This window comes from Acinonyx jubatus, chromosome B1, assembly GCF_027475565.1.
Source record: "Acinonyx jubatus isolate Ajub_Pintada_27869175 chromosome B1, VMU_Ajub_asm_v1.0, whole genome shotgun sequence".
Lineage (NCBI taxonomy): Eukaryota > Metazoa > Chordata > Mammalia > Carnivora > Felidae > Acinonyx > Acinonyx jubatus.
This window is the reverse complement of record NC_069382.1, coordinates 128,245,276-128,259,418: the sequence shown is the minus strand read 5'-3', so window position 1 is coordinate 128,259,418 and position 14,143 is coordinate 128,245,276. Positions and strand designations below refer to the sequence as shown.

The window sequence follows — 14,143 nt, the reverse complement described above, 5'->3', positions numbered from 1 at the left end:
GATTGGCATGCAGGTCTTCTGGAGACAAATTCTTTCAGGTTTTGCCTAAGGGAGATGTCTTTATTTCCCCTTTACTATGAAAGATATTTTTACTAGATATATAATTCTAAATTAACAGGTCAGTTTTTCCTTTGAATACTTTAAAAAAGTCATTTTATTGTCATCTTGCATTAACTACAATGAAAAGTCAACATTAATTGTTCTAACCTTTTTGTAATACAATTGTTTTTTTTTTTAATTGTTGAATGCTTTCAATATTTTCTTTTTACTTTGGTGTTTCAGGATTTTACTGCAATATGCCCAGGCATAATTTCCTTCTTGGAGTTTTCTGAACTTCTTGAGTGTTTGGATTGATGTCATTTATCAATTTTGGAAAATTTTTGTCTATTATCTTTAAAAATTTCTCTTTGGTCCTAATCTTTCTCCTTTATTTTCATCTTTATTTACTCAGATTATATGTATGTCTACTGTATGAAGATGTCCCACAGACCTTAGACACTATTCCTTCCTGTTCTCTACACACTTACGTTTTTCGTGTTTCCATTTGATTTTTTTTACCTGACTTCAAATTAGCTGATTGTTTTGTTTTCTTTGATATTTCCACTGTGCTATTAAGCTTATCAAATGAGTTCCTTATTTCTGATATCATACTTTTTATATCTAGCATTTCTATTTAATTTTTTAATAGCTTTTTTCTCTGCTGAAAGTTTTTTTGTGGTCAGATGGGTTGCCCACATTTTCTACTGTATTCTGTCATAGTTATGTTAAATTGTCTTTCTAATATACCTAATATCTCAGACTTTCCTGAATCTTTTTCTGTTGCTGTTTTCGTTTTTTTAATGCTTATTTATTTTGAGAGAGTGACTGAGAGAGCATTAGCAGGGGAGGGGGAGAGAGAGAGAGAGAGAGAGAGAATCCTAAGCGACTCCATGGTCTCAGCACAGAGCCCAATGAGGGGCTGAATCGCACAAACTGTGAGATCCTGACCTGAGCTGAAATCAAGAGCCAACGCTTAAATGTCTGAGTCACCCAGGCTCTCCTGATGTTTTCTTTCTTGATGATGGTCATATTTTCTTATTCCTTCATTTGTCTCATAATTTTTTAGAAGCATTATGTGTAAAAGAGCTATAGTAGATAAACTTTGCCTCAGAGAGGGCATACCCTTACTCCTGTCAGACCTTGAGTGTGGGGGCTGAGTCACACCAACTTGTAGTTGAGCTGGGTCTAATCTACACTAACATTGTTTCATCTTTTATTAGTTTTAAGTCAACACAGTCTTAAAATATTTCAACAGCATGATCAGGATTTTCCTTCCAACTAAGTTTTCTGAGTACAGGCAAAACTCCAGAGAGCTCTTATCCTTTACCCCAGAGAAAAAGGCTCTCTGAACTTTGTGCAGCATAAGATCTAACATTAAAGTGCAATATTATGCGCTGCCTTGACATGTGAAACCCAGGAGGCTTAGATGGCCTAACCACAAGTTGCCTTCCACACTCTGCTCTTGTGGATAAGGTCCCTTAGTCAAACAGTCCTCCTTATCAAAGGGACCAGGCTCAGTTCCTCCTTGTCTCTAAGTCATGGGTTTCGATTCCCTGGCAGCCCATAGAATTATTTAAACAAGCCAATTGCATCCTCCCATGGGAGCCAGGAGGCAGCCCACCCTCTCGTTATTACAAAGCCTGCTTCATGTAGCCCCTGGTTGTTCACTCTGTTCCTACATGCTACCTCTGTGGGACCAGTGTGGTATGAGATGTCGTCCTCCCCAGTGTGAATATATGTATGAACTGCTGCCAGTCTCATTCATCCAGTGGCAAGTATCACATGTTCAGTATCTCCATAACCCTAGGGTGGGAATTCTCCCTCATCAGTGGGGTGAAGAGGAAGATCAAAACACTAGGGAATACCTCCAAAATCACAGTAAGAAATCATTTCTTAAAAATTTCTGGTGAGTTCTCTTATTTTTCCAGACCTATCTGTGAATTTCTACACCAATTTCTTCAAACTTTTCCTTATCTCCAGCCTTCGGGGGACCATTGAAGTGTACTCAGTGAAGACCTGGCATGACTCAAAGCCATTATGTCTTTAAGTTCTCTTGCCCTTTCCCCAGCCTTTGGACGGTTATCACAGTGAGTGGAGCTCTGTTGATAATGAAATTTCTGGCTTCCCTATTGGCCTTTTCTGACACCCAGGGGGAGAATGGGGGCTGACACCTTGCTACAACTTTGTGAGGGTGGAAGTCTAAGGCTCCCCATTCAGCCTTTGCTGGCAAGTGTGGGGATAGTATCACATTTTTTTTCTGTAGTGGTTGGTGGGAATAGTGAAGTTTTTGTCTAAATAGATTCCTGTCTTTCTAAGCTGACCATTTTTTAGTTCTTTTGGCCTTTCTCGCAACTTTTATTGTTTGTGCCATTGGTGTTTCTAGTTTGCTAAATTCTCCAGCACTGGAAGATGAGAAAAAAAGAAACTCCATAGAACTCAATCCTGTGTTCTTCCTTGGGTCCTCCTAGCCAGTCTGCCTTTTCTTCTCCACCTTTCAGAGTCTTCTTATATTTGTTTTACATATAGTGTCCTGGATTTTAATATGTACTTGGCGGGAGGAATAAGGGAAAATTGTATGTATTCCATATTTCCTGGAGAAGTCACTCAATAGCCAGACATAAACTGGGAAGTGACATATTATTATTTCCAAAATTTTCAAAAGAAATTGGTCTTAAAGAATTTTAAAATTATCTCTTTCATTTGAAGTGTACTGTTTTATTTAAATGGGAAATATAAATTACACACTAGGATGATTTTACAAACTATCAATATACATTCACTAATAAGGGATATTTTGTCTTATCAATGTGTTCTTAATGTTCTTAATTTTAAAATGAAAAATTTAACATTAAGACAAGCTATGTTGTATTTTTGTTTCCTGAGAAACTAATATGCTTCTCTCACTTAATATTAAGAATTACATAATTCACTATACTTCCATATTCTCTTTCCTACCAGCCCACTAAGACCTAAATTTTGTTCTTAATTTTAATTTGTTTGATACCTTGGTTTTTTCTCTGGCAATCCTACTGCTTCATGATCCTTATTACATAGCTGTTAGTCTTTGCTTTGATTATGGCTTCAAAATAAACTATCTAAAATGTATTTTGAAAACAGGTGAGTTTAAAACAGTGGGCTTCCTAAAATTTATTTAGGAAAGATTTACAAGAGACAATCTGGTTGAAGGGATGGATATTCTAGGAGACTTCTGAAGCTGTATTCAGTAAGTATATTATGTTTATTTAGATTGTGTGTGTGTGTGTGTGTGTGTGTGTGTGTATGGCTATGAGTTGGAATATACTCACTACATTCACAGTTTCAACCACTCATTTGTTTATTCAACAAATATTTATTGAATGCTCACCAAACACTGTTCTGGATGCTGAGGATATAGCAGTCTTCTGCTGTCCTGGAGGTTCCATTTAACAAATGAAAGAAAATTATTATTGGGCTGTCAAAAATAAGACACTGTCATCCCTTACAATACTGTACAGAAATTGAAGAAGGCACCCAACCAAAGAGGAAAAAAAAATCAGAAAATCACACTAAAAGCAAACTTATAAAATACAGATCTTCCCCTCTAATTCCATAAATTCAAACTAATAGAAATCATTAAATTATTAGTGTGCCTCAACGTATGTTTTAGCTGTGAGATAAAGCAACAAGTAAGGAAGTTAAAAAACACTGAAAAAAATGAATTTAAGACAATATGACAATTCTTTTCCTTAAATTTCTGTGAATTTAGAAGTTATCAATTCTTTTTGGGAATGTATTATTAGATGGTAGAAAGAATCAGAATAAGATATAAATATCTGTTCTGTCAATTAACAGAGTGTTACCCCTTGAAATTATTTAACTTCTTTGAACTTAATTTTTTATCAGCAAAATGAGGGTAGAATACTTACCTGGGAGAATTAAATAATATGCCAATTTAACTGTTTGATTTATCAAAATCTCACATAAATCTATTTTTCTCCTTCCCCTAGCCCTATTACTATATGGTTATAATTCCTTTTGTCTATATATACATTCAACAGTTTTCCAATACTTTCAAGCAACATAAAATTGAAAAATGCTTAGAACTTTGTTTTCTGTAATTATTTTTTGACAGTGACAATTTATGGAGGAGGGTGATAATGAAATATTATTTTAAATGTTTTAAACTATTTTTAAAAATAAGAATTTCTCGTGTTAAGAGGAAATAAAGAAGCTGCTAAGAAATCCTACTAATCTAGTGGAAGTTATTCTACACAGATAATACTTTCACAGTCATAAATGTGGCTTTAAATAATAGATAGCACCATCTATAAACAATGAAATCCTTAATCTAAGATTCTCTTTTAACTCACTTATATGTTTATTTCAACTTATTAATCTTTTTTTTCTAGTGATTAGAAAATTGATTCATGCATATTATAAGGGAAAAATACAATGAATCTATTATCTCATTACCTAGAGAGAACTCATTCTGCGATATGTAATTCAATCCTATGTTTATGATACAATGAAAAATGACATAAAAACCTCCTGATAGCACATAATATGATGAGTTTCTTAGTTTCTTTCTTATAAAACTACTTAAAGTGAATAAATGGTAATAGGGTAAACCATAATATAAACAATCTAGTGGGCAATGAAGTGTGTAGCACAATGATGGGATATATGTATATAAAACTCTGATGTATAGTCTAATCCACAGATAGTATTTCAAGTAACTAGAAGAATGGATGGAGTAGCCTTTAGGCAGCAATCACAGGAATATTATTTTTGTTAATTGTTATTTGATAAGTATTAACAAGTCTTAGCAAAATTTGAGGTTAGGCCTCTGACAGTTTCTGGAGTACAGATATTTTATGTCTCCAATTAAGGGATGATCCATACATCTAAAACCTTCAAATGAGCTTGGGATTCTCTGGGGGGTTACATCAAAAGATGCCTTGGTGAACTGATAATGAGATACAGAACCTTTAGCTTTTTGATCACAAGGTCATTTGTAAGCTAGGATGGGGGTAACCAAAAGTCGTTATTGGTCAATACCTTACAAGAGCAAAATGAATTGCTTAGCTCAGTTCAGTTTTTATTACCATTTGAGAGCTATTTGTTACCAGTTATAGATCTAGTGAGTGACCCTTTACCACTGAAGTTCACTTGTCCTGAACAGGATCAAGATGTTTTTCACAAACCATAGAAAGAAACTAATCTATGTGTGTGATTATTCTGATTGTTTCTTATACTTTCAGGAAAGTCTGTTCATCTACTTTTACTAAATCTAAGAAAATGGATTTAAAATTTTACACTATAAGAAAAATTTTACTTGGGCTTTTCAGAATTACTAGTCTGCTCTAAGCCCCAGGTCGTTTGTATATTTTACAGATAAAGATGCTGTAATGTCTTTTTTTTTTAGTACTGAAAACCATGTTTGTGTTGTGAAAATTATGCAGTTTCATTGCTCTGTTTAGTGACAAATTGCTGTCTGGATTGTTTGTGCTGCACCTATTTTCTCTTTTACTAATGCAAGGCTTGTGGGATTATTCTGTGGTATATCTAAGAAACAGATGCTTTGTACTTCATCTCAAAGTTAATTAGAGTTGATACTGATTACTATGTGTCTCAGTTTAAATAATCTCATATTATATATCTCTAATATGTTAATATACTTGTAGAAGTGAGTGACAAAAATTAAGTGGAAAAAAGTATTAAGGCCAAGTAGGTAGTAGTTCAGAGCAAATTAGACCTTCTTTGAAATCCTGGTGTTCTGTATCCAGGATTTGGGACAGTAGTGTGCATCTACAATACTACATAACCCAACAGGCACAAGGTTTCTGGTTATCCAATTGTGAAAGAAAAATAATTCTATGGCTGAATATTCAGCAAGAACATAATGCCTGGCACAAAAATTGGCAGAAAGATTAATTACACATATATCTGGCCTTCAGATAATAGAATAAACCATAAGCAAATAGAGAGCCAAGAATATTCTTGCTTTATAATCTCAGCACCTAAGAGAGCACCTTGCTGTGAAGCTGACTGAAGGTTTGGGTAATTACTGAAAGAATGAATGAATGGATTAACTGTTATATTATTTATATGTCCAATGGGTCTGCTGTGGAACTTTTTACAGATGAGAGAGCTTTAACTGAAGCCTGAGAATCAGAGATTTACTGTAGTAATGAAATCATAAATCCCATGAAGCATTTCTACTAGGAAAACAGCCATACTAAATTAGACCAATTTAGTTCTCTATTACCTGAAGCAAATATATTTTTGCACTACAAAGTAAAAAAAAAAAATTATATATGATCCCATTTTAATTTATTTTTGTGTGACTTCACTTTTTCTTCATCCATTATTATCCAAAATTCTAATTATTCATTCCATTAACTGGTTCTGGCAGAAGTTTTGAGAGCAAAGTTTAAAGTGAGTTCCTTGTATATCTGTATAATTCAATAATTTATACTTTTCTTTTTTGTTATTACTTATCCTCAAGAGCGACTTCAAGTAATGCTTTGGCTGAAGCATATTTATAAGAATAGGGGTATTTATATATTTTTTTTCATAATTCAGCCTCTGATGTATAAAAGGGCAGAGACCCTGTTAGTGAGTCTGTGTTTGTGTATGTGCATGGATATAAGCACTTGAACAAAATGTGATTCTCTGGATGGGGCACAGTGGAAAAGAAGTGTCACAATTTTTTTTTCTCAATGTCCTTGTGTAGTAGAACAAAATGTTAAGTTCCTTGATTCAGCCTATCCAAACAAAATTCCATGCTGCCCATCATCATTGTAAAATTCCTCTTTAGTATCAGCAACAGACGAAACATGAGTGGACCTAGGAAAGGAAATTTACTTCATGTTTTTCTCATGGGTTTTCCTGATAATAATTGCCTGTGTTTTCCCATTTACCCTTAGCTTCGTCAGACACCCTTCACCACCTCCATAGACACATCCTACAGAGATCACGGATCACACAAAATCTACAGAAACAGGAAATCAAACTTCCTGAGTCCACTACAAAACACAGAAACCTATTTCCTCTACATATCTCAAATTGGCAAAGCTCTGAAAGTGGATTCAGTGTGGAGCGGCTGTCGAAAAGACTAGAAGGACTGTGTCTCCTGATTTCACCTGAGCTTTCTTCCTTCAGACTACTGAGATGAAGGGAGCAGGGCTATTTGTCCTGCTTTCGAGTTTATGGATTGGGGGCTTTGGTCTTACCAACACCACGTATACTTGGACTACATCAGAGGATGCAAGCTCCCAGGAGAATATGGCCTCTGCTACAATTCCTCTAAATAAAGTGCTGCCAATCCCTCAGATCACGTCTGCTGAGATAGCTACAATTCCTGAGACAAGAACCTCTGAAGATAGTCTTCTAAAATCAACAGTGCCTCCCTCAGAGACAGGCACACCTCCTGAGGGTGTAAGAAACCAAACTCTCACACCCACAGGGAAGACAGAAGGGGTGCTGAAGTTACAGACGCTTGCCCTCCCAACCAAACCTAGCCTCAAGTTCAGTCCAAGAGCAGAGTCAGTGGTCCTTTCCAACTCTACACTGAAATTTCTTCAGAGCTTTGCCAGAAAGTCGAACCAACAGGCAATCTCTCCTGACTCGGTTGCAGGCGGTGTGGGAAATCGATCCCCACGGGAAACGTACCTCAGCAGAGGTGACAGCAGTGGAAGCCAGAAAACCAACAATCAAAAATCAAGCTTTGAAACAACTAGAGGAAAGTAAGAAACATTTTCTTTTTTTTCTTCCCCTAACTATAAAGTCCACTGTCTCACTGTCAGAAAATGTTTTCATGGTCAAGATAAAATTCAATCACATTCCAATTAGATAAGGTAAATCAAGCATTACTTCATGTAATGGAGAAAAGATGAACAAAAAAATGCAGCAATTTTGTTTTAATTGAAGTGGTCAAAGTCACTTATAAAGGGGCTTTTACTGGAGTTATTCACTAACAGTGTAACTCCAGTGACTGTTAGTTGTTATTGTTAATTCAACTCAAGGGTATGTTGGTGGTGTTCAGAACTACACCCATCACATGAAAGAAAAAAGAACAATACAGTTGGGATGTGAACAGAACAGAACTTCATCCCATGGATTTTCCAGTGAAAATAATCTTAAATTATTCCTAGAGAAAAGTATCCACTGTACTTCGAGATTCTACAGCTCAGGGTCCTAGAAAGCCTGAGGCTTTCTTTTGCTAATCCTTTCCATCAAGTTCAAACCTTCTTACTCCTTATGTTATATAATTGATAATGGTAGTAAAGAAAACAGTTCCATCCCTTATGGACACAATGCTGATGCAAAGAAGCCTTGATAATGTCTTCCATATTTTCATTTGATCAGCAAATAATAATAGCAAACACTTTATGACATTTGTTCCTACTGTACTGCTCTGAGTGAATACACACACACACACACACACACACACACACATATATATATATCCTATCATTGAATCACTACAATAACTCCATGAAGAAGATTCTGTTATTTTTTTCTTTCCAGAGAAGTTAAATAATTTAACCAAGGTCACCTAAAAGTAAATCTTAGGGCAAAGATTCAAACCCTGGTTGGGTGGCTGCAGCGACATGGCCATCTACCCCTACATGATACTTCTTCAGCCAGTGCAGTCTGTTCTCCTAAGTGGGTAAATGAGAGTGACCAGTTTATATCCATGCCTATGAGCATTTAGAGACCATCCTTTTCTTCCAGAATACAGCCCAGATCCTTACTCAGTTGGTCATACAATGCCATCCTTGATCTGGCTTCTGCCTACCTCCCCAGCCTCATCTTCTGTGACTTCCTGGCCAGTAAAATTTGTAGCTCTTGGGTCCACAATATGCTGTTTCCTAAACCTGTCTTTGTTCCCTGATCGTCCCTTTGGATAACATCTTCTTCTTTTCTCACCATCTATTTCCTTTACCCCCAATAGTAATAGCCCTCTCAGGGCTTCTCAGGAAGCCCTCTCAGGCTGGTAGGTGGCCCTTCTAACTTTGAGAGATCTCTCCTTGAATTCTTCTATCACTGCACTTATAATAGTATATGACAATTAGAATGAACTTTGCAATCTCCTTTCTTACAGAGATGTATTTTGAGTGCTGGAAAAGTCTCTGACTTATAATAGGTACACAATAAATATTTAACAAACTGAATGTAAAATTTATAGATTAATATGTGAATATAAAGAAGAATCTTTCCCAAAGACATATTCTTATTTCTCTATGATGAAATCTGGATGATTCATTTTAGGTTTTTGTTGTTATTGTGTTTGGGTTTTTTGTTTGTTTGTTTTTTCCTTACTGCTCTTGCAATTTTATAGTGATTCTAAGTAAAAGGAATACCACCTCTTTCTACAGGATTTTTCTGGCATATTTTTGTCTCATTTTGTACTTCCTCTTGTCCTAGTGCTGTAGAAACTCCTGGGTACACCAAAGCTGTGGTTTCCTATCTGGCAGAGTGGTTGTTGGTCAGTGACCAAGCACTTTGAAATAGGCAGGATAAAAAGAAGAAATTAGAATTAACATATTTGTGCATTGAGCAAATATTTGCTGAGAACGTAAACTGTACTCAGCAGTGTGCTTGTGCTGAGGGTAAAATAGTGAACGAAACCTCCCACCTGTTCTGCCCCCACGGAGTCTCCAGTTCAGTGGGAAGGACATGGGGAGGTAAAACAGTGAATCACAAATGCTGATGGAGAATCCATATGGTGATAAACATTCTAAATGAAGCCTTTGAGAATATGTAACAGAGTGAATGGACTACTCTGAAGGCCAGTAAGCCATCCCTGAAAGGAGGATATTAGGTGAAATTGAAATGAGGTATTGATAGACATCGATTGCCTACTTACTATCTCCCACAATCCCAACCCCTGCACACACGTGCATGAATCTTCACCATCTCAATAAATGCTTTGTTCCATAACTAGAAACCCTTGATACCTCCTTGACATCTTTCTTTCCCTCTTAGCTTTTATCTAACCTATCACAAAGTCTTCCTAGTACTCCCTCCAGTATATCCTAAATCCTTCTCTACCTTTACTACACCATCCTTGGCTAGCAACCATTATCTACCCCCAGACTGCTACCTTGTCCACATGTTACCTCTCTCACCTCCTGTAATCCATGTCCCACACAAGTGAGGGATCCTATAACTTTTTAAAAAATAAATTTGACTAAATAAAATGTTAAAAAAAAAAGGGGGGGACGCCTGGGTGGCTCAGTGGGTTAAGTGTCCGACTTCAGCTCAGGTCACGATCTCGCAGTCCATGAGTTCGAGCCCTGCGTCAGTCTCTAGGCTGATGGCTCAGAGCCTGGAGCCTGCTTCCGATTCTGTGTCTCCCTCTCTCTCTGCCCCTTCCCCGTTCATGCTCTGTCTCTCTCTGTCTCAAAAAAAAATAAAACGTTAAAATAAATAAATAAATAAATAAATAAATAAATAAATTTGACATGTCATTGTGTATATTTAAGGTGTTTAAACTTTTAAATTGGGTTAATGCCTTTCATTTGATGTAAGACTTCATCTTTTTGACACATTATTTTACATAGTAATAAGAAAGAATAGTATGACATTATTTCTTAGAATGTTTAGGTTTATTTATCATATATATATATGCCATATATATGTCATATATATGTAACATATATATGTCATATATATATATATATATATTTTTTTTTTTTTGCATACTGAAAATGAAAATGTCAGTGAAATTGGTTAAGGTATTTCCAAGGCAATGGCAAAAACCACTGTCTTACAATAGTGACTGAATGATACCATTGCTTTTATTTTATTTTATTATTTTATTGTTTTTATTTTAGAGAGGGGACAGAAGGAAAGAGAGGGAGAGAGAGAATCTTAAGTAGGCCCCATATGCTCAGTGTAGAGCCTGATGAGTGGCTTAATCCCATGACCCTGGGATCATGACCTGAGCTGAAACCAAGAGCTGGATGCTCAACTGACTGAGCCACCCAGGTACCCCATGACTTTAAAATATGTTCTTGATTTCAGAGATACTGTCTTAAAATCTGTGATATTTAGCATTTTGCTCACATGCTGAAGATTACTCAGTAGCTTTCCATTCCATTTAGAATAAACTCCTAAATCCTCACCATGGCCCACAAGGTCTTGCTTGATACTCCCCCTATCTCTATGATCTCATCTTTCAGCACACTCCAAGTTCATTCAACATCATTTCTTCCAGTCACATTGGCCTTCTGTGTGGGTACTGAACTTCTCAAGTCAATTTGCATCTCAAGGAAACTTCCTGTTTGCTTGTGCTAGAATGCTCTCCTTCCAGTATAGAAAGATTTTTTTTCCTCCTGCAACTTCATCTTTAATGTCCCTCCTCAATGAGAACTCTGATTATCTGGTATAAATTTACCATCCTTATTTTTTCACCCTTATTTTTTTCATGGCATTTACCTGAAATGACTTGGTTAATTTCTGTAGGCAGTTATGTATTCTCTATCTTTTCATAAAAGAACATACATCCCATGAAAATAGAAACTTTGCCTTTCTTATTTACTATTGTATTTACTGCCCACAATAGTGTCAGGCACCTAGAAAGAGAGCTCAACAAAACTCTGTGCAATAGCTAATTATTGGATGGATTTTGAGTTAAGGGCAGAGATTAAGACTAGAGATATAAATCTGGAAAATATAGAAATATGAACACTTGACTGAGGAGAGTTTTTTTGTTTTTGTTTGTTTGCTTTTGGGTGTTTTTGTTTGTTTGTTTTATTGAAAGGCAGGAGAGAATAAAGCAGAAACCAGGGCTAGTCAGAGAGTTTTCTACATTTTTTGTTTGTTATTTTATCTTATTTTGTATGCATAATGGTCATAAATATGGTAAAATGCTAATGAAAGGTGGCATACAGGAAAAAAAAGTTGAATACTGAACAAGAGGAACATTTTATTTGCTGAGTTTAATGACGTGTCTTTTAGAACTTTATTCTTTTTATATAAGCTATGTAATTTGCTCAATGTACAAATAGGTAGCTTACTTTAAATGAATTATTATTTCTAATATAATGTCTAAAATGGTAAGTTCTACAAATCTTTCTCTAGACCACTTGTAAATAAAAATTTTAAACACCACATTTTAAAAAGTGATGTTTAAAATTACAAAAACTAACCATTAAATTAATTCTATCATAATACGCATTTTTCTGCTTATTTCTTTGAATTACGAGTAGGTTCTGGATATGAAAAGTCTGATCAATTAAATTTGTATGTTGTCTCAGTTCATTGAGACTGCTATACCAAAATAACACAGACTGGGTGGTTTATAAACAACAGAAATTTACTTCTCATAGTTCTGAAAACTGGGCGTCTGAGATCAGGTTGCCAGCATGAGCAAGTAAGAGCCCTTTTCTGGGTTTCCAGATTTCGATTTTGGGCCTCTTTAATAAGGGCAATAATCCCATCAAGAGGACACTGTCATTGCCCAACGGCCCTAGTCCCAATATTATCATATTGGGCATTTGGATTTCAACATATAAATTTGAGGGAGACACAAACATTCAATCTATGTCGTGTAAATTTTGCAAAGTTATTATCCAACCTAACAGCATCCAAAGGAAATTATTCTCACAAGCTGTAAAATTCTCAAGAGAAACACACCATATGTTAAAGAAGATTTTTAAAAGTTCCTTGGGAAATTAATGCATCTCCTAGATTACTGCCAGTGAAAACTGATACTCAATATATTCTTTGTCTTAATTTTTTCTAATTAATCATCTCCTTTTTATCATTTCTTTGATATTTCCCTCACTAAATTACTACTGAATATATAAATACATCTCGAATTATACATGCTGGAATTTAATAACTGCTTATATAGTCTAGGTGATTAAATGAGAAATTTTTGTATTTCCACACATTTTAGTTTTTTCAGTATGAAAATATTATTTTAAACATTATTTAAGAGGAAATGCTACAAGAGTCCGTTTACAAAAGCAACTGGATTAAGTATGGAATAAAGCATTATAGCTTCTGTTTGCCTGCCTTTTCTGAGGCCTTCTGGTGTGCACACTGGGAGAGCCTGACACCTACTGGAATAGAAACAGTTGACAATGTCCCTGAATGGCCTGAAGTCGCAGTGTGGGGAAAAGAAACAAAAAATAAAATAAAATGAGATAAAATAAAACAAATTTATGAAAAAAGGTTATATTTAAGTACTTTTAAGAATTGTTACTTACATATGTATATATGTTGTACATTTCTAATTCAATGTATCTCTTAAAAATTTACTATCATTAGCTTTAAAAGTTAAAAAGCAGGTTGGATCAAAAAGCAAACTCCATATACAGTCCCTGGAATGGGGACCTATTCAGTTCATTCTCCTAAAATTTTACACTGAAAATATTGTATATGTACAATAATTTGTGACTCCGAGGCCCTGTACCATAATTTATCATAAAAAACTCAATTATATTTATTGTAATGTGTCCACTGTGGAAGGCAAATTGATGATGCTTGACAAAAGGCTCTAATTGCAAACATTGGCATATAAAGAAAAGTTTCTTTTTAAAACCTAAATTAACCAGAAAATTGAAGTATCAGAATATCAGAAATTCCCCATGATCGGAGCTTTGTATGATTGCCTTTCAAAATTTGTTTTACATGATATTTTAATAAAACTAATACTTCTATCCAAGTTTAAATATTATGTAGAATTTTGAAAAAGATGGACTATGTAAAGGTACTTACACTAAAATAAAATGAATCACAAACATACATTTTGTTTGTTTGAAAATAAGTTATTTTCGGGGCGCCTGGGTGGCTCAGTCGGTTAAGCGTCCGACTTCGGCTCAGGCCACGATCTCACGGTCTGTGAGTTCGAGTCCCGCGTAAGGCTCTGTGCTGACTGCAAAGAGCCTGGAGCCTGTTTCAGATTCTGTGTCTCCCTTTCTCTCTGACCCTCCCCCGTTCATGCTCTGTCTCTCTCTGTCTCAAAAATAAATAAACATTAAAAAAAATATTTAAAAGAAAATAAGTTATTTTCTTAAGAAGATTAGTATCTAGATGAACTTACCTTTGGACTAATAGCCAAAACTAAATATAAAAGTTCAATGATTTATTCATGTGTGTTTTACAT

The 14,143-nt window shown here is 35.3% G+C and overlaps 1 protein-coding gene across 2 annotated transcripts in view; it reads left to right on the top strand.

The window, feature by feature from the left end:
* The first annotated feature begins 1,761 nt into the window (after window positions 1-1,761).
* MMRN1 (multimerin 1) overlaps window positions 1,762-14,143 on the top strand; it is a 69,801-nt gene continuing 57,419 nt past the window's right edge. The window contains exons 1-2 of one of the 2 annotated variants that reach the window (XM_053217130.1): window positions 1,762-1,945; window positions 6,948-7,766. In XM_053217130.1, coding sequence (XP_053073105.1) covers window positions 7,192-7,766 — 575 coding nt within the window. In that variant the 5' untranslated portion in view covers window positions 1,762-1,945; window positions 6,948-7,191. Of the gene's footprint in view, window positions 1,946-3,132; window positions 3,263-6,947; window positions 7,767-14,143 lie in introns of those variants that run through there. The other variant, XM_015075760.3, reaches the window with a different exon arrangement.